A 23,560-nucleotide genomic window follows, 5' to 3' on the forward strand; every position below is an offset into this window, starting at 1 on the left:
CAATAAAAGTTTTCTTTGGACACCACAAGGCTGCTTCTGCTTCCTCAGGGAGGGGGGAGTCTGGAGTGTGGGCTCGATTGAGGTGTTGCAGACTGGACTTTTGTGAGATTGAAATCTGCCCCCCCCTCAAAGAGCTCTTGATAGCCACACCACTTGGTGAGGGGTAAAAGCAGCAATAGTGGCAACCTGGGGGTGGTAGTGGAGAGAGCAACTTGCGGGTGACTTGCGGCCAAGATTTAGTGTCTGTGCTGAGGAGAACCAGTTTAAAACAGGCCTTACTGGGTGCCTGGCCATCCAACATCATGAACATGGAATCATCAGAAGGGCCTGCTGGATCAGGCCAAAGGGGCCCCACCTTGGGGCCCATGATGGGAAACCTGCAAGCAGGACTCAAACACAAGAGCCCTCCCCTCCATTAATTTCTCTCATCTTCTTTGGAGCTGTTATGACACCATTTATTGGCCTCCTGTATTTCTGTTTATTTTTAAAAATGTGAAATGACTGTGGAAAACTAGTGTTAAAACTGGCTCAGTGAAATCTTGCCCCCCCCCCCAATATGATCTATGGCTGGGCCAGGATGAGGCCAACTGAGCTGTGGGTGCCCCCCCCCCAATGTCCTGAGTCCTGGTGGTCGGTGGTCAGGGACATGGGAGCTGGAAGGCCAGCAACCTTGGGAGGGCACCGCGTTGGAGACTCTGGCCATAGACCTCCGCTTCCCCGCCCCCTGATTCCTCAAAACCTGACCTGCTTCTCCAGCCATGGCCCCGGCCAAATTCTAACCCCACTGAATTCAGGGGCACTTACTTCTGGGTAGCGAGATTCCTGCCTCGCAGGGGGTTCGTCTAGATGGGGTCCCTTCCATCTCCACAATTCTATGACACAAACCATTAGGGGCATAATGGGTGTCCTGAAAAGAGATGGGTCGTTTAGCTACCACTCTGCCCAAATCAGTGCCATCTACATCCCTCCTCAGAAACCCCATTCCAGGCTGATGGTTCCCCAGACCGCCTTCTCCCCCCGACCCCACAAAATGAGGCAGCGCAGAACAGCGTTTCCCTACTAAAATTTTTATTAAGAAAACAAAGGAACATTTTTTTTTGTCTGTCACAAGCCCCCCATCAAACCCAGGCAGGCCAAAAAGCAGAACAAAAGGGGTGGGGGAAGAGACACACCTGCCTGTGGGAGGGCCGCCCCTCCCCATATCCATGGGGCAGGGTCCACGCCTGTTTGGCGAGCAGGTGGGGCTGACGATCTTGAGTGCAGAAGACCCCAAAGGTGGAGGCAGGAGAGGTGATTCCCCCACTCCAGACCAAGAAAGGCAGAATTGTGCCCCCAAACCATCTGGCGTGACCCCCTCCAGAAGCAAAGGGTTTTATCTAAAAAGCGTCCTTTGAATGCAGGACAAGTCCATTTCCATGGCTGGCTCTTTTGGTTTTCTGTTTTTGTTCCCAATCCTGCCCTGCCCGCCCCCCGCCTGCCACTGACCCAAAGGGCCTGGGGATGGCCAACGATGCAACTGACCGGGGCCAGTTAAGGCCCCCCCCCCCATTTAAATGCAAGCTCCCAAGGGGACAATTCTTCTTTTTCACGGCAGCCGTTCTCTGTGTGAGCTCCAACTGCCCTCAGAGCTCCTTCACGGGGGAACCTGCTTGCCTGTTCTCGCCACCCCCCAGCCCTGACACCGCACTCCCCAAACCCTGCAGCTTAAAGGTCTGACCCCAATGCCCAGGCCTCCCTCTGCAACCCACACCGCTGGACCAGGAGAGAGTGTGTGTCTGGGGATGATGAAAATGGATGGGTGCAAGCTCAAGAAATCTGTGACGCAGGTGTCAGGGTGGCAAAAGGGAAGGACGAGGGTCCAGGAGGGGGCTAGAAGAGAGAGGATGTCAATGTGGGGGGCAGCAGGGAGTGGATCGGGGCTCACACACTTCCACACAAAGGATCCCCCCCTCGCCCCACCTGGCCAAGTAAAAGGAATATGGGGGTGCCCACTTGAGACCTCTCTGGCTGTCCTATCCTCCCCCCTCGGTGGGGGAACACGACACACACCTATTCCGCCCCCCCCCCCCGGTGGCCTGTGCGGACACAACACTTCCCTCTCTCTCTCTCACACCCACAGCACGGCCATTCCGGGCGGGTTGGAGACACGTTTATTGTTCATTGGTGGGTGTCAGCCGGGAACGGTGGTGGGGGCGGCAGTGGCTTGGCGCAAGGGCCCCCCCTCCGCCTCAAGGCTGCCCCCTGCTGGTGGCACAGAGCGGCACTGCTTCCTGGGGACGGCGCCCCCTGCAGGCTGCCTGGCTCAGCCCTCCTGCGCCCATCGCAGGAAGGTGGGGATGTCCCGGACGGGGACGTTGCGGGTCAGCGCCTTCACCCGCAGGTTGCGGTCGTCCGTCAGCAGCACCACCTCGCGCAGCAGCCGGATCGGGTCGTCTGCAGGGGGCGAGAGGAGGCGGGAGTCAAGAGCGGCTCAGAAGAGGGCGGGTGCCTGCGTCCGTAACAATAACCATCCCCTTGCTGCGCTCAGGGCCAGGCGACTGTTACAAACCAGAGGCTGTCACGTTTGTCAGGCCTCATCCGCCATAATCCCCTGATCGCCTGGACTGCACCCCAGGCGAGGCATAAACACTCCGGGAACGCCTTCCTCCCTCAAGATGACAAGTTAAGCTGAGGAGGATTTGGCCCAAGGAAGATGGAAACCGGGGCCTTGGTGGAGGGTGGGGTGGGTGGGGGAGATGGCCTGTGCGCCTCCCTGCCAGGAGAGCTGGTTGGGGGGGGGGGTGTGGAGGAGGAGGAGAAGAGGCCCCCAGGCGATGCAGGAAGGCAGGGCAGGAGGCGGCCCGGCACTTTCCGGAGGGCCGGAGGAAGGGGTGTGCCCGCGTGTTCCCTGCCGTGGCTTTCATACTCTGAAAGGTACTCCAGGTGAGACGGCCGTTTTTTGCTTTCTTTGCTTCGGGCGACGGAGTGAATATTTGCCCGTCCTTGCTTGGGAATGAAATGGTCCTACAATCCTAAGGACGTTTACTAGGGAGTAAGCCCCACCCCTGATAATACAGGAGGCCTTACTGCAGAGTAAACATGGAGAGTGTTGGGGGCGACTGCAAGGAGGGTCTCCTCCCTGGCACAGCAGACCCCCCTGCCCGCCCAGGAGGGGCATCTTAGTGCCCCCCCCCAAACATACCTTTGTTGGCCGGCATGAAGTCCTTGGCCTTGTCGTTGCAGTAGTGGAGGCAGCAGGAGAGGATCAGGTCGTCGTTGTTTCCCTGAGGAGGAAGGAGCAGCAGCAGCGGGAGAGGAGTGAGTCCGGGGAAAAGGAACAGCTCAGCTTGCCCTCTCTCAGCCCCAGGGGGGCTTTTGAAAATAGAGACTGCCTATTTGCAGCCTCTTGCTGTTATGGGTGCAGGTGGGTGTTTTGTGTGTGTGTGTCTACATTCCTGCACTGCAGGGGGTTGGACTAGATGACCTGTGGGGGTCCCTTGCAACTCTACAATTCTATGGGATGAATCTGATGGACGGCAAAAGGTATTCACGTTCATGTTTCTCTCTGTGTTCTAAGAAGTTGCTTGGAGATCTTTGGCTAATGAGCCAAATATGAGCCCGACAAGTCTAAATATTGGGAATTAAGAAAATAAAATAATAATAATAATAATAATAATAATAATAATAATAATGATGTTGTTGCATCCAATTAGGTTCTACTCAGTGCACAGCCATTGAAATTAGTGGATCCAAGTTAGGTATGTTCTTTCATTTCAGTGGGTCTACACTGAGCAGGCCAAATGTTGGATACGCTAAAGAGCTCTCTGTCAGGGGAAATGTAGAGGTCACAGCAGCCGCTGCCACCAGGCAGAGACCCCTCGGGGAAACCCCAAGCCAGGAATATGAAGGTGATGCCCACCCCTGGCATGTAGGCATGCCGCAGGTAGACTGCCCTTCAAAGTGGAGGATCCCATCGAGCCATTGCGGCTCAAGGCAGATGATAAGGACCTCCAAACCCTTTGGAAAAGCGAAGGGTGCTCAGCGCCTTCCCAGGCTGATGTCCTCTGGGGTCTCAACCCAGAACCTTCTGCACACCAAGCAGCTGTCCTGCTAAGCCCCTCAAAGCTTGAAACCAGGACCTCCCTGTCGCCCCACCGGAAAGTGGGAGCCCCCTCCCTGGCACCTGTTGCCTGGAGATGTCCTCGCTGCGGAAGGAGATGGACTCCAGCTCGTTGCCGCGGCTGGTGAGGGCTCGCATGTAGCTGTCCCGCTTCTCAAAGCGCGCCTCCAGGAACTCCACCGCCTTGCGGGCCCGCTCCTGCAGCAGCCGCGCGTAGCCGCCCCCGCGGTGCTCCGACTCGGGGCCCTTGGCCAGCCCGTCCAGCTCGTTGATGACTGGCAGGGAGGAAGGAGAGAGAAGAATGTGAGAGGAGCCTGGGGGATTGTGCCAATGGCGCTTTGAGTCCAGGAATCAGGATAGACTGCCTCTGGGCCTGGGGGCTCCATAAGAAGCAGAGTCTCCTTGGCCAACCAAGTCCAGCCTCCTGATCTCACAGGGGGCAAGCAGGTGCCCATTATGGGAAACCTTCAAGCAGGACCCAAACGCAACAGCGCCACCCTCCCCTCCTGCCCTTCCCAGCATCTGCCACTGCTGCCTGACTGTGGGGGCAGAGTACGGCCACCCTGGCTAGTAGCCATTGGCTGCCTGCTCCATGTATTTGAGCCACCCTCTGTTCAAGCCTTCCAAGCTGGCACTGGCAGTTTGATTCCTGGGTGGGACGTTTCTGCCCCCACCCCAGGCCTTGGGAGACCCCTGCGCCTGAGGCTGGCCGCTTCCTCTGGGCTTGGGGGCAGCAGGTTCTGACTCTGGCTATGAGCGGAGAGAGAGAGGAACCCAGAGGAGGGAGGGGCAGCGCTGGCCTGTCTTGCCTGGCTAGAAGCAGCCAAGGCAGCTCCTCTCTCTGCCTCAGAGGGAGCCAGGCAGAAGCTGCCAGAGGTCCCTGGGAACGGCTTTTTCTTTCTTTGCAGCGGGCAGGGTGACAAATATGTCTGGGAGCCCCAGGAGAGCCCGAGGGGGCCTGATGGCACCCCCAGCAGACATATGCGAGGCCACGAGCACCAGGGAAGTCCCAGAGCCAATGTGGAACCTAGAGTGAAGTAGCTCCATGCTGTCTGCACTGACTGGCAGCAGCGTTCTAGCATTTCCGGCAGCGTCTCTCCCCACCCTGCCTGGAGATGCCACTGGGACCTTCTGCATGAACCCCCTTCTGCTAAAATCGAAGCAAGAGTCCAGCTCTTACGGTTCTGAATAAAGGGGCTGATTTTAAACAGGAGCATAGGAGCCAGACTTTGGGCCCACCTGGCTTTGTGCTGCCTGCACTGGCTGGCAGCAGCTCTCCGGGGTTTTGAAAGAGGGGCTTTTCCCAGCTCCCTTGGCAGATGGATGGCACTGGGGGACTGAGCCTGAGGCCTTCTGCGGTGCCCTAATCTACTGCAATTCCTGCCCTGGAGGGGGGCTGGGCTAGATGAGCCTTGGGGGTCCCTTCCACTCTCCAGTTCTAGGGTTCTACGGGGCTACGGCCCTTCCCGTGTTGGCGGGCACCTCTTCCCAGGCACCCAGCCCCACCGGCTCCCTGAGACGGTTCATCTGGCTGCTCTTTTTGGCTTTCCTCGCCAAGAGCTGAGATCAAGTGGGAAGTATGCATTCCTCAGAGAGGCTGGGGGGTTGGATGTGCAGAGGCAGAGACAGAGGGGGAATGTGGGGTGAGGCCTCTCCCCGTCGCTAGGAGCCCCAATGGCCTTTCCAGCGCTGGTGGCACTTCTGGCCCTTCCTGGGACATCCGGCCTGGTCCAGTCCCCGTCTGGGCCAAGGCCTGCTCTCCCACCTCCCCCCACCACCGCTGCTTTGCTCTGGGGAGGATGGCCTGGGAGGGGGAGAGAAGAGCCAGCACAGGGAACATCAAACAGGAGGAGAGCGGCTGGTACTCCGGGCCGAAATCCGCCGCTTCCAAGCAAAACAGCCTTCAAAGAGGAAGCTTGTTTGCGCTCCTGCCCAAGCTGCCTGGCTGCTTCTCCCCACGCGGGTTGGGTTCAAGGAGCCGGGCGCAAGAGGGGGAGCTTTAACCCCTTCCCTGCTCCATAACCAGTGCCTGCTGGTTATTGCGGGGAGTAACTCAGGAGGAGCCGTGAGGGCAAGTCTGGGGCTTCAGTCTGGGACTTGGTTAGAGCGTCAGGCCAGGGCCTGGGTTCAAATCCCCCACTCGGCCACGAAACTCTCTTCTCTCAGCCTAACCTACCTCGCAGGTGGGGATTTACAGGAGGAGGAGAACCGTTCACACACCACAGTGAGCTCCTTGGAGGAAAAGGTGGGATAAAAATGCAGGAAGTAAACGTTCTTCTCCTCCTCCCAGGTCTCTGGCTGATTGAACAGCCTATATGGCCTTGAAAACTGTGTGTTTGGGTGGTGTTATTGCTTGTCGTTATGTCATGTATTTTTGTGTTTTTACACCGTAAACTGCCCTGCGATCCTCAGTGAGGAAGACCCTCAGTGGAGGAAGCTCAGGCGGTGTTCCCAGGGGAGCTGGGCTGCCGTCGGAGCTGGAGAAGCACACCTCGCTTTACCTCCAGGAGCACAAGGTGTTGAGAGAGGGGTGGGAGGGCGATGCTACACTGACTGGCAGCAGTGGCAATTGGGGATTTCAGTCTCTCCCCGCCGCCCTTGCAGACCCCACAGGGGACGGGACCCGGGACCTTCTGCCTGCAAGCAGGATGCCCCCCCCCCCAAGCTGCTTCGGTCCTTCCGTGAGGGAGGGAGACGTGAGTGCCCAGCGCCTCCACCCTCCTGCCGGCCCGGCCAGACCACCCAGCAGCAGCAGCAGCAGCAGCCGCCTGTTATCTGCCAGGGCCGAGTGTTTACCAATAACAGGAACCAGCTTTGCTGAGTCGCCGGACTGCAGCTTTATAAGGAGAAAAGGGAGAGCCAGGGCCCGGCAGCTGGGACAAGCGCCCTGGCTCAAGACCTCGCCCCCCACCCCCCCAGTACAGAAGTGCTGGCTGCCCTCACGGGTCAGACCCCCACCTCCCTCACCCCAGAAGGCCTCTGTGAAGGCCATATGCAGGACGCCAGGGCCATGGGACCTCATCCCCCTGCCTGCTTCTGCCTCCTTGCGCCTCGGAGGTAGACTGCCCCTGAGTGTGGAGGCTCCACTGTCACCTGCTGCTTTGCCTGGAGCCCTGGGAGGTGGCAGCTCAAAACAGGGCAGTCCATTCGGAGGAGAGGAGAGGAGAGAGCCTCTCCAGGAATGGATGAGTGGCGGGCTCCTCTGGCAAGGAGTTCCAGCGGTGAATGACACATACAAGAAGAGGCTGTATGCTTTTGAGGGAACATGCACAGGAGGTCCCCAAACCCACTGCCTTAGTTGGACGGAGAGAATATAAATCAAATCAATATACCCAAGCGTTTCCTTTGGGTCCCAAAGGATGCAGAGAACAGGTGGTTGCTAAGCAAGCCCTTTTTGTGGGCCCTGTGATGTTTGCAGCCTTTATTTGTAAGGCGGGGGAGGGACGTGGCTGCTCCCCGCTTGGAGACAGCGCACCGGGTCCATCTCTGCGTCCGTGAGCGCACACACGCAAGCACACACTCACCAATCAGGGGCACCACAAGGATGAATTGCCGGCAGTCCAGGAGCTTGACCAGGCTGCCCAGATGGTCAATGAAGCCGTTGGTGTCCGGCACCAGGAAGACGGGGCGGATCTCCAGCTCCATCTGCCGCACTTGGGCCTGGTCCTTCAGCACCGCCTAGCACAAAAAAATCCCCGCCTTTGAGCTGAGGGAGGATTCTCCCAGCATGCACCAGGGGGTCCCCCCTCCCCAAATCTCCCCAAATTCTGCACAGCCTGAAGCGTGATGGAAACCAAGCAGCTTGGTGCTGAATCCTTTCCCTCCCGCGCAGACCTGCCTGGGCCTTTCAATCAGCCTCAGAGATGTCAAAGTAGAATTGGAAGGGACCCCAGGGGTCATCTAGTCCAACCCCCCTGCAGTGCAGGAATCACAACTAAGCTCGCCCCAGGGCCATCGCCTCAAGCTCTCAGGTGAGTGAGGGGCCCTTTCAGTGGAGCCCCCTCCCAGAAGAGACATTTGCCTGTGCGTGTGGGTTGCCACTGGTTAGAAACATTTATGTTTTGACAGGTTTCTCATACTGGCTTCTCTGCTTGAGGGGGCTCTTTTCAGTTTTGTTGATTATTATGGTTTATTCTGTGTATTCGTCATTAGTCTATTAGTCTCCACCCCCATCGTTCAGCCCAGACACTGAGGTCCAGCTCCGAGGGCCTTCTGGTGGTTCCCTCCCTGCGAGAAGCCAAGTTACAGGGAAACAGGCAGAGGGCCTTCTCGGTAGTGGCACCCGCCCTGTGGAACACCCTCCCAGCAGATGTCAAAGAGAACAACAACTACCAGACTTTTAGAAGGCATCTGAAGGCAGCCCTCTTTAGGGAAGCTTTTAATGTCTGATGTTTTATTGTATTTTTAATATTTTGTTGGAAGCTGCCCAGAGTACCTGGGGAAACCCAGCCAGATGGGAGGGGGGTATAAATAAATAAAATAATATAAAAGAGTCTCAAACTCCTGTGATGCACTTCTAAGAGGTGACCTGACTGCAGTTTATGAAATGATGCCTGGCCTCGAGAGAGCGGATAAAGGAAAGTTTCCCTCCCTCTCTCCTAACACTAGAACTGCTGGACGTGTCGGGAGATTCAGGGAAGATACAGTGGTGCCCCGCAAGACGAATGCCTTGCAAGACGAAAAACCCGCTAGACGAAAGGGTTTTTTGTTTTTGAGGTGCTTCGCAAGACGAATTTCCCTATGGGCTTGCTTCGCAAGACAAAACGTTCTTGCGGGTTTGTTTCCTTTTTCTTAAAGCCGCTAAGCCGTTAATAGCCGCTAAGCCGTTAATAGCCGCTAAGCCGTTAATAGCCGCTAAGCCGCTAATAGCCGTGCTTCGCAAGACAAAGAGACTCGCAGAACGGGATTAATTAGGTCTTGCGAGGCACCACTGTACAAGAAAGTCCTTTTCATGCAGGAGAGAGCGATGGCCGCTACCTGGGATGGCTTTAGAAGAGCATTTGACAAATTCACAGAGGAGGAGGAGGAGGAGGAGGAGGAGGAGAGGGCTACGGAGGGTGGCTAGCCACAAGGGCTGTGCTCTCTCGCCACAGTCGGAGCCTGAATCCCAGCTGCTGGAAATCGCAGGAGGGGAGAGTTGCGCTCAGGCCTTGCTTGCTGGGGCATCTGACTGGCCACTGTGAGACCAGGAGGCGAGACTAGATGGGCGGCTGGCCTGATGCAGCAGGCCCTGCTCAGGTTCTTCTGCTTTTTATTTTTATGTCACGGGAGCCGAGGAGGCGGCACTTGCGAACCCACCCGCCCTGTCCGCATTTAGCTTTGCAGGAACAGCACAGCGAGGAATGTAAAAATACTGCCACGACGTCACGCATGTTCCCGGTGGGAGGAGCTGCTCCTGCAGTGCCCCTGACATGCGCATCCGGTGCCCAGGAGGTGCCGCCCTCCCTCCCCAGGCTCCTTGGCCCAGACTCCCGGGCTCCTGGCAAGGCTGAGCGAGGCCTGTGCCGGCCGTCACGTCCCATCCTGCCCCCCTGGGCTGGCCAGGGAGAGGACGACAGGATGCGCATGGTGGTGGTGCTGGGGAGGGTGCCAAGTCCCCCCTCCCCTGCGTTCAAGGAGCCGGAGGGGAACTCGCCTCAGCAGGGTTCAGAGGCCAGGAGGAGGTTTGTTTGTGTTTGACAGGGGCTGGCCGAGGGGGCACGGGGGGGGGGGGAGCGGCGACATCCGGCTGGGCCAGAGAGAGGGGCGTCTGCAAGAGGGGTGGAAAAGGCTGTGGAAAAGCGGGCAGGTGGCTGCAGGGGCACCCAGAGGCAGCCGGGTGCCCCCTTCGCTAGAACCCGTCCCCAAAAGGCTTCCTTGAGAAGAATGGCAACTGAGGGCGTGCAAAGCTGCTCTGCCCTTCCTGCTGCAGGTTGGGGAAGAGGGAAAACAGTTTCCTGGGGAAGACTGTCCCTGAGCGCGTGCAAAGTTGCAGGCGTCGCTGGGGAAGAGAAGGAACGGGCGCAGAGGAGGCCAAAACTTCCACGCCACGGGAGAGGCTTGGCAACTGGTGAGCGGCAGGTTCCGCCGCCCTGCCGGATGCCCCGTGGCGCTTGTTTGTCGTCACTGCGCCCGCCCTGGAGCCGCCTGGGTGGGGGTTGCCCTTCCGCCGCTGGCAGGTGCCTGGCTGTCCGTCCGCGTGCGCACGTGCTGGACGACTCGGAGGAGGGCTAAATATAGGCAGAGCGTCTCCCCGCAGCCCACCCGCCCCGCCCGCCCGCAGCTGGACCTGGCGAGGGGGGCGGGAGCGCGGCTATTCCGGGCAGCCCCCCTGGGGAGAGCGGCTGCCCTGCTCTGCAGTGCCCAGAGGAAGAGCTTGTTATGGTTCAGGTGGGAATGTTTCAGCTGGGCAGGAAATGCCTCCACTCCAGGCAGACAAAGGACCGGGCAGAGGGGTGGGGGGCAGAAAGAGTGCAAAGCGCTCCTTCTGTTGGCTAAATGACACCCCCCCCCCCAGTCTGAGACAGGTTTGGATGGCCAAGATTCTGGCTCAGAACGCATGGGAAAGACTCACACGGTGCCTCTGAGATTATGGGGAGCTGAGTGTCCTCCCACGGCACAAGAATATCCAAACAGCCTGGATTAGAGCGGGGGGGGGGGGGGCATACTAATCCAAAATCCTGTTCTCAGAGTAGCCAAGCAGATGCCCCAAAGCGAAGCCCATAAGCAAGCAGGACCTGAGTGCAAGATCAGCTGCTCTCCCCATTTAAAGGTAAAGGTAAAGGGACCCCTGACCATTAGGTCCAGTCGTGGCCAACTCTGGGGTTGCGGCGCTCATCTCACTTTACTGGCCGAGGGAGCCGGCGTACAGCTTCCGGGTCATGTGGCCAGCAGGACTAAGCCGCTTCTGGCGAACCAGAGCAGCGCACGGAAACGCCGTTTCCCTTCCCACCAGAATGGTACCTATTTATCTACTTGCACTTTGACGTGCTTTCGAACTGCTAGGTTGGCAGGGGCAGGGACCGAGCAACGGGAGTTCACCCAGTCACGGGGATTTGAACCGCCAACCTTCTGATCGGCAAGCCCAAGAGGCTCAGTGGTTTAACCCCCAGCGCCACCCGCGTCCCAAATGCTCTCCCCATTTACGAATCCCAAAAACTATTATCCAAAAGCATTTACTGCCTCCGACAGTTCCTTGGATTTGGGGCCAAACTCTGGCCCTTTTGACCTGGCCACCAGCCTTGCTGCTGCTGCCTCTCCTTCCGTGGCCTTTGCTGACCTGGCAGTGGTCTTTACGTAGAGAATGCTCCCCCCGCCCCGCTTGCTGTGCCGCTCTCATTTGGGTGAGGAGGAGAAACCTCCGTGGCATTTTTGCTTTCTCCTGCTTCCTACTGCGGAGACGAAGCGGAGCCACTGCGGTTAGGAGCCATCGGCAGCCCTCTCCTCCGGCACGAATCTGTCCAGCCCTCTTTTAAAGCCAGCCAGGTTGGGGGCCATCCTGCAGGAAGGAGTTCCACAATTGTAACTAGGCACTGCGTGGCTTGCCACCTTGGGTGCCCTCCTTGCCTTGCCTGTGCCAGGTCCTGCTGCCCTCCCAATCTCTCGCTGCTTTTGGAGTGGCCCAGGATGGCAGAGCCACCCAGCCAGAGGACGCACGGCTCCCAGCCGGCTCTCCTTGCAGCCTTGGCTCCAGCCAAGCAAACTTCACGCTCTCTCTCCCCTGTGCCTCATGCGCTGGGTCGCTCTGGCTTGCCAGAACGCAGGGCCCTTTCTTCCTCTCCTCTCCTCCTGGCAGGCAGGCAGGCAGGCAGGCAGAGCGGCTGGCTGGCTGCAGCCTCAGCCATTGGGCCACGGTGGGCCTGGAGAGGAGAGAAAGAGAGAGCGCTGGTGGTTCTGGGCCCGCAGCCAACAGCCGGCGGGTACACATGTGCGCTGCTCTCCCAGTAGGGCCTTCAGCGGCCCTGTTTTACAACCACCTCGGCACAGACTCCAGAGTTCACGCATATGGCTAGACAGATGTGTTTGGCTGGCGTTCAAGGCTGGGAAATGAAGAGTTATGGAAGTGAAGAGGGCCCTGGGCACTGCAAGGAGAGAGAATTTGGGGCGGGGGGAGAGAGAGGAGAGAGAGAAAGAGAGAGAGAGAGAGAGGAGGAGGGAGGAGGAATTTCCCTTGGCTGTAGGGAGCCAGCCAGCCAGCCAGCCTGCAGGCTCGAGAGGCAAGCCAGCCAACGCCCAAGGGCACACACTCTCTCTCTCTCCCCTGCAGTTGGCACAGTGGTGCTTCGAACTGCCGTTTATTTCATTCTATTAATGAATGAATGAATTAAATTTGCCCACCACCCTTCATCTGTAGAGGTCGGTTTACAGCAGAACCAACAGGACTACGAATGGGGGGGATGTCGTGGTGAGCTCTGCTGCGGTTTGGGGGATGTGGGACTCAGGCGCAGCAAAGCCTTCCAGCGCAGCTCCTGTCCCGCGTGAGATTTACGACGCAGAGGCGGTTAGGGACTTTAGGATTGCCACCTTGGTCCTGAAGGCTGCTGCCCCCGACTCGCCCAATGATCTGCCTGGCCCAGCAAGGGGGGAGGGTGTGCCGTCCTGATGGTTCCTGGGATTGCGCTCCCAAAAGCTTCCCAGAGATGTGCGCTTGGCATCACCACTGAGGCTGATCTACCCATTTGTCTAATTCTCTTTTGAAGCCATCCAGGTTGGTGGCCATCGCTGTCTCCTGCGGGAGGGAGTTCCACAGTTTAACTTTGCATTGTGTGAAGGGGGAGCCCCCCCCCCGTGTCCTGAATCTCCCCACATTCAGCTTCTCTGGATGCTCACGAGATGCAGTGTTAGGAGAAAGGAAGGAAAGCTGATTTCTAGCCGCACCTCGCCTATCTTATGTTTTTTGTTCACAGCTTATTTTTGCTGTACGTTTGTTAAACTCATCTGTTGGGTTTTTTTAAAAAAAGAATTCCACTTATATGTTGCATGAAACATTTTCAATGAAAGGCTGTTAAGAAATATTTAAAGCCAGGGGCAGGGAACCTTTTGCTCAGGCCTTAGGGCCACATTCCCTTCCAGGGGCCCCATGTGCAGGGCCAGAGGCAAGGGCAAATTATGCACATTTAATTTAGCTTTCTACACTAGGCTAGCTTCTGCAGACACTCAGACACCATTAAGCAGAGCTAGAAAGGGGCTTGGGAGATTTCCAAGGGCCGGGCGCTGAGGCTTGGAGGGCCGTATTTGGGGCTTGAAGCTTCCTACCTCTGCTATAAGCAAATGGATACAGGCATGCAAGCTGAGATTCCTGTGCTGCAGGGGTTGGACTAGATGACTCTGGGGACCCCTTCCAGCTTTACAATTCGGCCACACGCCCCAATGCAAACCTGGATCTTGTCTTGCCGGCGCTGCTGTTCGGCCACCTTCCTGGTCAGCGCTTGCTTCTTGGCCCGCAGCTCCCTGATGTCCAGCTCTCCGCCGCTGCCGTCGGCCTCCGAGTCGTCCTCAAAAGCCTCGATCCGGACATCGTCCTCCTTGTCACCAGCCAGGAGGAGGGGCGGAAGAAGAAAAGAAAGGGGGGTTGGGAAGGACAATTGCAACAAAGGAAAGCTAGCAAGCGATATGCAGCGCTTTTGGTCCCCCCTCCCTGTTCCGTCTTCCCACCATGAACACTGGGAATCGCATGGCTGATCTCGCGGCAGGAGGATGGGAGCCCCTGTAGGGAACTACAATTCCCAGGGATCCTTGGGAGCAGGTGCTACACCGTGGCTCACCCCTGCAAGAAACTCCCCCTGCTGCTACTGCTGGGAAAGGGGTGGAAAGGACCAAGGGCGGGGAGACGTTCCCCATCACAGAACTGCAGAGTTGGAAGGGACCCTGAGGGTCATCTAGCAATCGCAGCGGAAGGATTCCTGACAGACTCCACCACCTCCCAGCCCCTGGGCTCCTGCACACAGGGACACACAAGATATTCTGCTCCAAACCCCTTTTGAAAAAGGGGAAAGGAAGCAGCAGCAGCAGCTGATTGGATGTCCTTGTCTCCTCAGCCCAAGGCTGGGCAAAAGGGTCTCCCCAGCCTCAGAATCCGAAGTCTCTCCTCCTCTATCCTGCACAAGAACCTCAGAAGAGCCAGATGGATCAGGCCAGTGGCCCCTCCAGTCCAGCCTGCTGTCCCCACAAGCAGGATCTGAGCACAAGAGCCCCTCTCCCCTCCTGCAGTTCCCAGCAACTGGGATTCAGAAGTATTGCTGCCTCTGACCGTGGAGGCAGAGCCAAGCCCCTGGGCTAGTAGCCACTGACAGCCCTCTCCTCCTCTATGAATTTGTCTGATCCTCTTTTTAAACCTATCCATGTTGGCGGCCATCCCTGCCTCCAGTGGGAGGGAGTTCCAGAGTTCAACTCAGCACTGCGTGAAGGACTCTCTTTTATCCATCCTCAATTTCCCAACGTTCAGCTTCAACGCATATCCTTGAGTTCTCACGTTATGAGTGGCTTTTCTTTATCTGCTTTCTCTATGCCACACATGACTTTTATAAACTTCTATTGTGTTGCCTCTCACTCGCCTTTTCTCTAAAGTAATCCTCAAAGCTGCAACCTTCCTTCACGGGGGAGTCTCTCAAATCCCTCAATTATTTGGGCTGCCCTTTTCTGATCTTTCTCCCTGCTCTACAATATCCTCTTTCAGGTGAGGCGACCAGAACGGTCCTCCTCTGCGGATTTTATCTGTAAGCCGCCTTGTGTCCCGGTCAGGGAAGAAGGAGGGGTGTAAATAAACAAATCTGCCCCATCCTCTTTTAAAGCCATCTAGGCTGGTGGCTGCTTCCTGTGGGAGCGAGTTCCGCAGTTTAACTCTGTGGAGAACGAAGGAGGGCTTTCTTCTGCCTCCCACCCACTTCCCGCTCTCTGACCTCCTGCGAGATCCTCCTCAAGGCAAGCGCAGCCTTGCAGAGCAGCTGGCAGGGATGCTGAACGAACACCAAGCGCTCACACACTCTCACACACGGACAGCCTGCAGAGAACCCCGGGCTACAGGAACAAGCCGGGGCAGAAAAACAAGAGGAGAAATTCCTTAATCACATCAGGATGTGTGTGTGTGAAAGAGAGAGCGCGAGAGGCAAAGGGAGGGCAGGGAAGAGGAGAGCCAGCACCAAGCCCCTCTCTTCCTGTACGTGGGCTGCTGTTCGGCGCTGCTTCTCACCCCCCCTCCACCGCCCCAATAAACTCGATCCTGAGCCTGAACCCTCACCCTGCTCTGCCTCCCACCCCCCAACCCTTTCCTGCTGGGCCTGAGCTGCACGTTATTAAAGCTGTGCCCCCCCACCCCGAAAGGAATCGTTATTTGGAAAGCGCATCTGGAACTCATCGCTGTTGCCAGAGAGAGAGAGAGAGACAGAGAAATAAAGGCTGCTGGCAGGAAGGGGCACATATGAGTGCAGCGGCGGCAGCAGCAGCAGGACCCCCCCCCCAAAGGCTGGTCTTCCTCCTCCTCCTGGCCAGCTATAAATAGCGGGGAGCGCGGCCAGCCCAGGCCCCGCTGGGGCAATTGCTCCTGCTGCTGCCTGCACTGATCTCTCTCCCCCCCCCCCCGCCCTCCGGTACCTGATCTTCCAGTTGTTTTCCCTCTTGGCTGGCTGCTTCCTTTCCCATGGCGTCTGGGACGGGGGCCACTGACACATACTTTCCACCCTTGAATGCCAGCAATGGCTCTTCTTGGCCACAGAGGGCTTCCAGGAAATACTTCAGCACAGTGACCCGCTTGCAGTCCGCCGCAATGACCTACGGAGGAGCCAGGATGAGAGAGATGGAGGGGGTGGGGACACACAACAAGATACAGAGGTCAGAGGGCATTGTCTGGGCAGGGGGGACGGGACAGGGCGCAGGCACGTAGCAGAGCCAGAGGGAGACCCGGGTTTGAGTCCTGCTGGCAACATGGGAGCAACCAACCTCTCCGACACTAAACAGGCTGCTGGGCCGTTGGCCAGGAGAGGGGAGGGCATCTGTGGCTAAGGAGAGAAGCAGTGGGGTGTAGTGGTTAGTGTGCTGAGCGAAGGCCTGGGATCAAATCCCTGCTCAGCCAGGAAGCTCACCAGCCGACTTCGCCCTGGTCACTTGTCTCTCAGGCTCACACTCTACAGGGTTGTTGTGGAGACTGAAGGGAGAGAGGGAGAAGGCGCACACCATTGTGGGCTCCTTGGAGGAACAGCGGGATATCCTCTTCTCCAGATCCTCAGAGCTGTAAGCTGGAGATGCCAAACCTCCGATGGAGGGGGCGGCTCTTGTGGCATTATGAGGACATGATCCGAGAGACTTCTCTGCCTGCTGCGACTGCTCACGACACCAAATGGGCTTCCGAGCTGGACTCCGCTCTGGGGCCTTCCCTTTTATGCATCTATATTTAAACCATTGTATCTCTCTTTATCAATTTCTATTTTTGAACCATCATATCAATCTCTAAACCTGGCAAACCTTTGAAGCAGTTGAAACAATAAAAGAGTTCAATACAATAACAGGTGGGAATGTAGATAGAGAAAAGGGGAGCGTTTTAGGGTGCTCCAGCATGAGGGCCTGTTCCAGCCACATATTGGATCTGCCCAGGAAAGAGGCTTTCCAGGTTTGGCAGGGCAAGCCGCCAAGGTGCCCCACTCCTGCAACCCGCAGGAGAGCCTCTGATGGGCACCAGGTTGGCCAAGGCTGGCCAAAACTGTGCCACCCTTTTCCTGTGCAGGTTTCGCATTGGGCATCTAGGTGGCCACTGTGAGGAAAGGATGAGGGGCCAGATGGGCCGCTGGCCTGATCCAGGAAGCTCTTGAACCAGACCAGCACCCTGCTTTCCACAGTGGCCAAGAAGACACCCACAGCAGGGTTCGAAAGGGACGCCCCTTTCCTGCTGCAGCTTCCCAGTGAATGGTGCTCAAGAGGGTAGACCGGGTGTCAGCAACCTTTTTCAGCCGTGGGCCGGTCCACCGTCCCTCAGACGATGTGGGGGGCCGGACTATATATGGGGGGGGGGGGGAAATGAACGAATTCCTGTGCCCCACATATAACCCAGAGATGCATTTTAAATAAAAGGACACATTCTACTCATGTAAAAACACGCTGATTCCAGGACAGTCAATGGGCCGGATTGAGAAGGCGATTGGGCCACATCCGGCCCACAGGCCTTAGGTTGCCTACCCCTGGGGTAGACTGTGCCTGGATGTGGAAGCTCCATGTGCCCATCAAGATCAGCAGCCCCTGCCAGCCCTCTCCTCCTCCTCCTCCTCCTCCTCGGATATGTCCAATCCTCTCCAAAGCCTCTTACGCCAGCAGCCATCACTGCCCCGTGTTCCAAGCCAGTGACGCACCCGGGTGAAGAAATCCTTCCTTCTCTCGCCAGCCTGGGAGGGCTGCGATCCTTGACAGGCTCAGCTCTGATGGACAGGGCTGCCGGCAAGCTTCCGAGAGAGAGCCTGTAGGGCGGTCGAGCCAACATCCCTCATTGCTGAGGGAAGTGAGAGGAGGGAACCTGGGCTGGGGAGGGAGAGAAGGGAGGGCAGGCATCCCAGCATTGCTGGTGCAGACTCCTGCTCCTCCATGCCCATTTCAAAGGCACAAAAAAGCAGGGTGGTGTTTTCCTTTTTGGGGGGTGGTGGCCTCCTTCCTGCTGCCCTCCTTCACTTCAGGGAATTGGTGCTTCTGCTGTGGCCAGGTCCCCCCAGAAGGGATTTCAAGGTGAAAATGTAGACCCACCCACCCCACATGGCAAGCGCCCACGCTGGCTGACTGCAATGGCAGCCAGACAAAGGAGTCACAGAACTGTAAAACTGGAAAGTACCCCCAAAGGTCATCCAGTCCAACCCCTGCCATGTAGGAGTCACAGGAGCCCCAAGAATCTGAGAAAAAAACAAGATGGGAAGCCGCAGGATGGAAGACGGCTGCCGGACAGCTCTTCCCTCTGTGTCCTCAGCTCCTCCCGTCTTGTCCCAGTCTGTGCCGCATCCTTCACTGAGCTACAGACCTTTCCGTGAAAGTAAAGGAAGATTCTAGTCCTCATGGCTCTCAATAAAAGGCTGAAACAGGAACCTAGGAAGTAGCCTTCTACCCAGTCAAACCAATGGTTCATTTAACACAATAGTGTCTACACTGACTGGCAGCAGCTCTCCAGGGTTTCAGGCAGGAGTCTCTCCCAGTCTAGGAAATAAAACATCTATTTGACTTTTAGAACACGCGTGGAGGCAGTCCTGTACAGGGGGGTTTTAAATGTTTGATGTTTTATTGTGTTTTTAATATTTTGTTGGGAACTGCCCAGAGTGGCTGGGACAACCTAGTCAGATGGGTGGCATATAAACAATAAAGTTATTATTATGATGACCTGGAGATGCCTTTGGGGGTTGAACCTGGAACCTGCTGCCTGCAAGACAGACGCTGTACGGCCCTCCCCTGCCTGCAGAGAAGACGGTGAGCCCTTTGGGCACAGTTGGCCTTGACCGTGAGCACCGGAGGCCTGGCCTGCGAGAGGGGATGCCTGCTGGCCAAGAGAGGGATCAAGGGGGAAGAAGCGTGCCCCACAAGCAGCACCAGCAGGGAGCCCCCCAGCACTCTCTGGGCCAGGAGGGAGGGGGTGAGGGGCGCTGGCCTAGCCCAGGTGGCTCCCTGTGGAGGCTGACTCAGAGCTGCCAGGGCTGGTGGGGAAAGGCAGCTCTGCTCTGCCCGGGAGAGAGGAAGTGCTTGCACTTCCCCTGCCCCCTCGAGCTGCCAGCTTCCTCTCTGCCGCAGGGTAATCGGAGTCCCCTGGCGCATGGGCCATCAGCTGCCTCACCCCGCCGTGACCTCCCTGGCCTGACATTGCCCCCCACCCGGCAGGAAGCAGGGAACAGGCTGCAATGGGGGGGGGGGAGGAGCTGCTCCCCCTCCCCAACAAGCGTGGGTCTGCCGGTGTGGGGAGAGAGCGAGCAAGAGGGGGTGTCCGTGGGACGCAGCTGAGGCGGGGAGGCCTCGGACGTGCCACAACTGGCCAGCAACCCCACCTGGCCCGCCTTAAAGGGTTGGGGTATGGGAGCACCCTCTGAGCACCCAAGTCTGGGCACGGGCCTTGCATGAAGGAGATCCCAGGTTCAATCCCCAAGGGCATCTGTCGGCAGGGGAAAAAACCACTCCTGTCTGAAAAGCCGCCCTGTGAAAGGGAGCCTAGAAACAGAGCTCAGAGGGAACCGTGTGGGGGGCTCAGGATGGGACTGGTGCTGCCAAGGTCCTCTGAGAGTTCACTCCCCTTCTGGATCACTCTGGGTTTTGGGCAGGGACTGTGGCCCGCCAATTCTGGTGCTGGCCCCTTTGTGGCTCCCGGCTTCTCCCCCTCCGCCCTTGCGAGCTGAAGCCCAGCTCCTAAAGTTTCGATCCTGCGACTGGAAATGTTTCCCCTGCCCCACCCAGTGGACCTGACAGGAGACGGGTCTGGATGGGGGACAGAAGGCGGAGTGCTGACTGGATGCTGGCAGGCCTGAGCCCCTGGCAAGACAGCGTGGCTCGCCCTGGCCTACCTTGTGGCGCGGCCGGGAGGGTGCGAAGGACGATAATGCACTCTTTGGCACCAGGTGCGTCATAAATCCCGCGACCGGGTTTGTGGGACGTACGAACATGAGAAGAGGCTGCTGGATCAGGCCAGTGGGGGCCCCTCTAGTGCAGCGCCTCTTCCCAGAGTGATTGCCCATGTGCCTCTTGTGGGAATAACCTCCGTGCAAGGGGTTTCTCTGGGTCCAGGGAAGCGCTGGGGTGTTGCTGCAGAGAGAAGGCGGCGCTGGGAGAATCTGTGCATGGGGGGAAAGAGGTGGCAGGATCCGGCCAAGACTTGGGGCTCTGTGCCACACACCCCAGAGGCACAAACTTCCCCCTGCAGCTCACGTTCCCTGGACCACCTCGAAAGGAGGCTTGATTTACTGATCACCTCCCCTCTGTTAATTCCTGACACCTTTTGGCTGGCTTTCACAGTTTGTCTGAAGCGCTTGGGAGCGAGAGAGCCAGCACAGGGTTGACACCAGCCTTGACTGGGAAAGGTCAACCTCGCCAGCCCCTTGGCAGCAAAGCTCGGCAGCTGCAGCACAGGACCCTGTGGGGGCAGGAGATGAGGTGGGGCTCAGGAGACCGGCCCAAAAGCTCTCCTGGCAAGGAGCTGGTGAAAGTGGCTGCCAGAGCCTCCCTTCCTCCATTGCTGGCAGAGGCTCCTCGGAGCACTTAACAGGTGATTAAAACATCAGGACAGGAGAGACCCTGAGCCAAGCGCTCCACTTGGCCACATTTGCACACCAGGGGAAACTGGAGGCAGCCCCATCTCTCTGCTCCCCTGACCATGCAGCTGCCCCAAGTGGGTGGTGTCACCCCTTGGGGGCAGTGCAGTTTCCTGGCAAGGGGGCAGCAGGGGGGCACTGGAGGTGCAAAGGACTGTCGGACTGGGAAAGCTGGTTTCATTGCATCAATTTCACCCATTTTGTTGAATTAAGTTAAATAGTTCCAACCAGATTTTGAATAAATGTGCAACCAATTGTTCCTGTTATGAATTTCATTGTGTTCGGGAAGACCACTACGCTGAATAATGCTTTCTATAGGGTGGGGGCTCTGTGGAGGAGTTTGTGGAAACAAGGGGGTGGGGGCCTGAAAAAGTTTGGGAACCCCTGAGCAACGGGCCTATTTGCTGGAGGTCTGGCCCTGAGCAAAGGGAGAGGCACCCCCTGAGGTCATGGCAGGCCTTTGGGGCTCTGCGGCAGAAGTGGCGCAGGGGCTGGCAAGCTGGCCACCCTGAGCTGCAGGGCTGGGCTGAGTCCCACCTGCAGGAGGAGCACCAGGCAGCTGCTCTGTCCCTGGGGGAGGAGAACGTGGGTGCAAGCCTGGCAAAAGAGGTGGGCAGGATGATCTGGGAAGCAGGAGAGCGGCCTCATCCCCACTGGCGCTCTGGCTCGCCCACTTCCAGGGCAAGCCCCTGCCAGAGAGGGCACCAGAAGGTGCAGGCTCAGCAGAAGGGGTGGAGGCGTGGCATTTGGGGGCAGCGTTCCGCTGAGCTACCAACAAGTCATCAAAATGCTGTTCTGCAAAAAAAGGCTGAATCCTCTGCAACCGTTTTCCAGTCACGCAAACAAAGCAGCGCTTGCACAATATGCAATGGTGGGGGAGGGCCAAAGAGCCACTGCAGGCAAGCACAGGCTCCCCAGCCCGGCCACAAAAGCCTCACTGTTTTCCACGACTGTGGTGGCTGCTGCCCACATGCTGTCAAACCTCCTTGGCAGACTCAAACAAACCCAAGCTTCTAATTCTGCTGCTGCCAAAACCTGAAACAGATGCAGAATCCTGGAGTGGCAGGAAGTGCTTGCGGCAGCCATGGAGCAGCACCCACCTGAAAATGTGAGAACCTAAGAAGAAAGAGCCTGCTGGATTAGGCCAGTGGCCCATCTAGTCCAGCATCCTGTTCTCGCAGGGGCCGACCAGATGCCTGGGAGAAACCTGCAAGCAAGATTCGAACACAGGAGCCTTCTCCCCTCCTGCCTGCTGTTTTCAGCAACTGGCATTCAGAAGCATCGCTGCCTCTGGCTGTGCGGAGCTGAGCCCTGGGGGCTAGTAGCCTCCTCCAGGAATGTGTCTACTCCTCTTCGAAAGCCATTCAAGTTGGTGGCCATCTTTGCCTCCTGAGGGAGCGAGTTCCGCAGTTTAACTGGGCACTGCGTGAAGAAGGACTTTCTTCTATCTCTCCCCAAATCTTGCAACTATGGACAACCTCGGCAGAACAGGAAGAGTCGAGGGTGACCTGGGGAGGCTTTACAAGGGCACAGAGAGAGAGAGAGAGCAAGGGAGCTTTCACTTCCTGTCCGGACACCACAAAAGTGCCTCGCTGCTGCTCCAGCCTTGGGTGAGCAGCACGTCCTAATCTGGGCACTTGCTCTGCCTCCCTCCTATTCACAGGCGCTGAAAGCCTTCCGAAGGTGGCCGGGGCCTGGATCCATCCCTTCCGCGCCTGTTCTTCCTCCTCCCTGGTTCCTCCGGAGGAGGAGAGGGTCGGAGGGGAGGAAGCCCCCGTCCTTCCCTTCCCTCCCCTCCACGCCCTCTACATGATCTAGCTCTTGGCGGAACCGCTGGCCAGACATTACCAGTGCTGGTGGAGCAGGAGCGTTCCAAGGAGTTGCTGCAGGGACCCAGAGAGGAGGAGGAGGAGGCGGGGGCACCAGGAGGGTGGGGGGAGCAGGCCAGAGAAACGGGGAGAGGCTCAGCTCTGGGAGTTCAAGGCAGGGTTGATGGGCTCTCTGGCTGGCTCGAGAGGGACATCCCACATTTCAGGGAGCTGCGACTCCGCAATCCATCTCAAATCTGCAGAGAGCCCAGCTGGGCAGGCACCTCTCCACATCCTCTTCCCCCCGCCCTGCACCTTCAGCAACAAATCTCAAGCCTTGATCGGAGTTAGCTCAGCGTTTCCGAGCCTCTGACAGGAGATGGGAGGTGGGGATGGGCCACAGCTGGCCAGCTGCAAACCTGGGCGTAGTTTGTTCCGCTGCCCGTGGGCCAGGCAAGACCTCTCTCTCTCTCCAGATGAGGCTTCTCCTACCGGCTGCCTCCCCAGGCAGGTCCTCCTGCCAGCAAAGAGCAGGAAAGATTTTCCAGCCCATTGTCTTATCCGCCCCAAGATGCACATTTCTCCCCACTCACTGCTGCCAGCTGCGTCTCTTCCCCAGGCACGGGGCGTCCTGGAAAGAGAGATACTTGCCATGGAGGAGGACAGGGGAGGAATGTTCTGCAACACTGCTTCTTCTCCGTGTCACCCCACAACAGGGCACCCCAGATGAAGGGGTGGGGAGGCAGCAATGCTACCGAATGCCAACTGCTGGAAACCACAGGAGCGGAAAGGGCTCTGCCTGTGGGTTTTCCATTCAGGCATCTGGTTGGCCATGGTGAGAGCAGGATGTTGGACTAGGTAGGCCGCTGGCAAGGTCCAGAGAGCAACCAGAGAACCAGGCTCTAGCCCCATCTTGGAGGGACTATTGTGGGGCAGATCTGTGGAGCTAGAAGGAGCCAAGCGTGCCACCCTGCCCCTGAAAGGTGCCCCCAAGCATCCCCGGCAGACGTCCTTTGAGGAGGGAACTGTAGCTCAGGGATAAGGCACCCTCCTCTCCTCCCACCCCAACGGAGAGGGACTCTACCTCCATGTAGAAGGGTGTGAAAAAGGGAGCCTTTGCCAGGAGGAAGAAGAGGCCTCACTCCTGGCTTGACAGCTCATTCATTACACCAGGGAGAACCACCACCACCACCAGCAGCAGCGCCATAGAGCAAGTCCCTGCACAAAGCCCAGGGAAGAAAGTGGGGCTGTAAGGGTGCTGAAAAGAAATAACAGAATCATAGAGTTGGAAGGGATCCCAAGGGTCATCTAGTCCAGCCCCCTGCCATCACAGCTAAAGATTCACAGAATTGGAAGGGGGTTCCTGCAGGGGTTGCTTCTGCCCCCGGGAGAGAGAGAGAGAGACAGTTCCCCTGGATGTAGGA

At 57.7% G+C, this 23,560-nt stretch overlaps 1 protein-coding gene across 5 annotated transcripts in view; it reads right to left on the reverse strand.

Annotated features, from left to right (window-relative positions):
- Positions 1–1,051: 1,051 nt before the first annotated feature.
- The window catches only part of SMG6 (SMG6 nonsense mediated mRNA decay factor), a 95,645-nt gene continuing 73,136 nt past the window's right edge, over positions 1,052–23,560 (reverse strand). For 4 of the 5 annotated variants that reach the window (XM_028707981.2, XM_028707980.2, XM_028707979.2 and 1 more), the window contains exons 14-19: positions 15,668–15,844; positions 13,456–13,602; positions 7,624–7,777; positions 4,163–4,374; positions 3,182–3,263; positions 1,052–2,433 (exon numbers count right to left, since the gene is read on the reverse strand). In XM_028707981.2, coding sequence (XP_028563814.2) covers positions 2,303–2,433; positions 3,182–3,263; positions 4,163–4,374; positions 7,624–7,777; positions 13,456–13,602; positions 15,668–15,844 — 903 coding nt within the window. In that variant the 3' untranslated portion in view covers positions 1,052–2,302. The other variant, XM_028707982.2, reaches the window with a different exon arrangement.

Source organism: Podarcis muralis, chromosome 15 (assembly GCF_964188315.1).
Source record: "Podarcis muralis chromosome 15, rPodMur119.hap1.1, whole genome shotgun sequence".
NCBI classification, from domain to species: Eukaryota; Metazoa; Chordata; class Lepidosauria; order Squamata; family Lacertidae; genus Podarcis; species Podarcis muralis.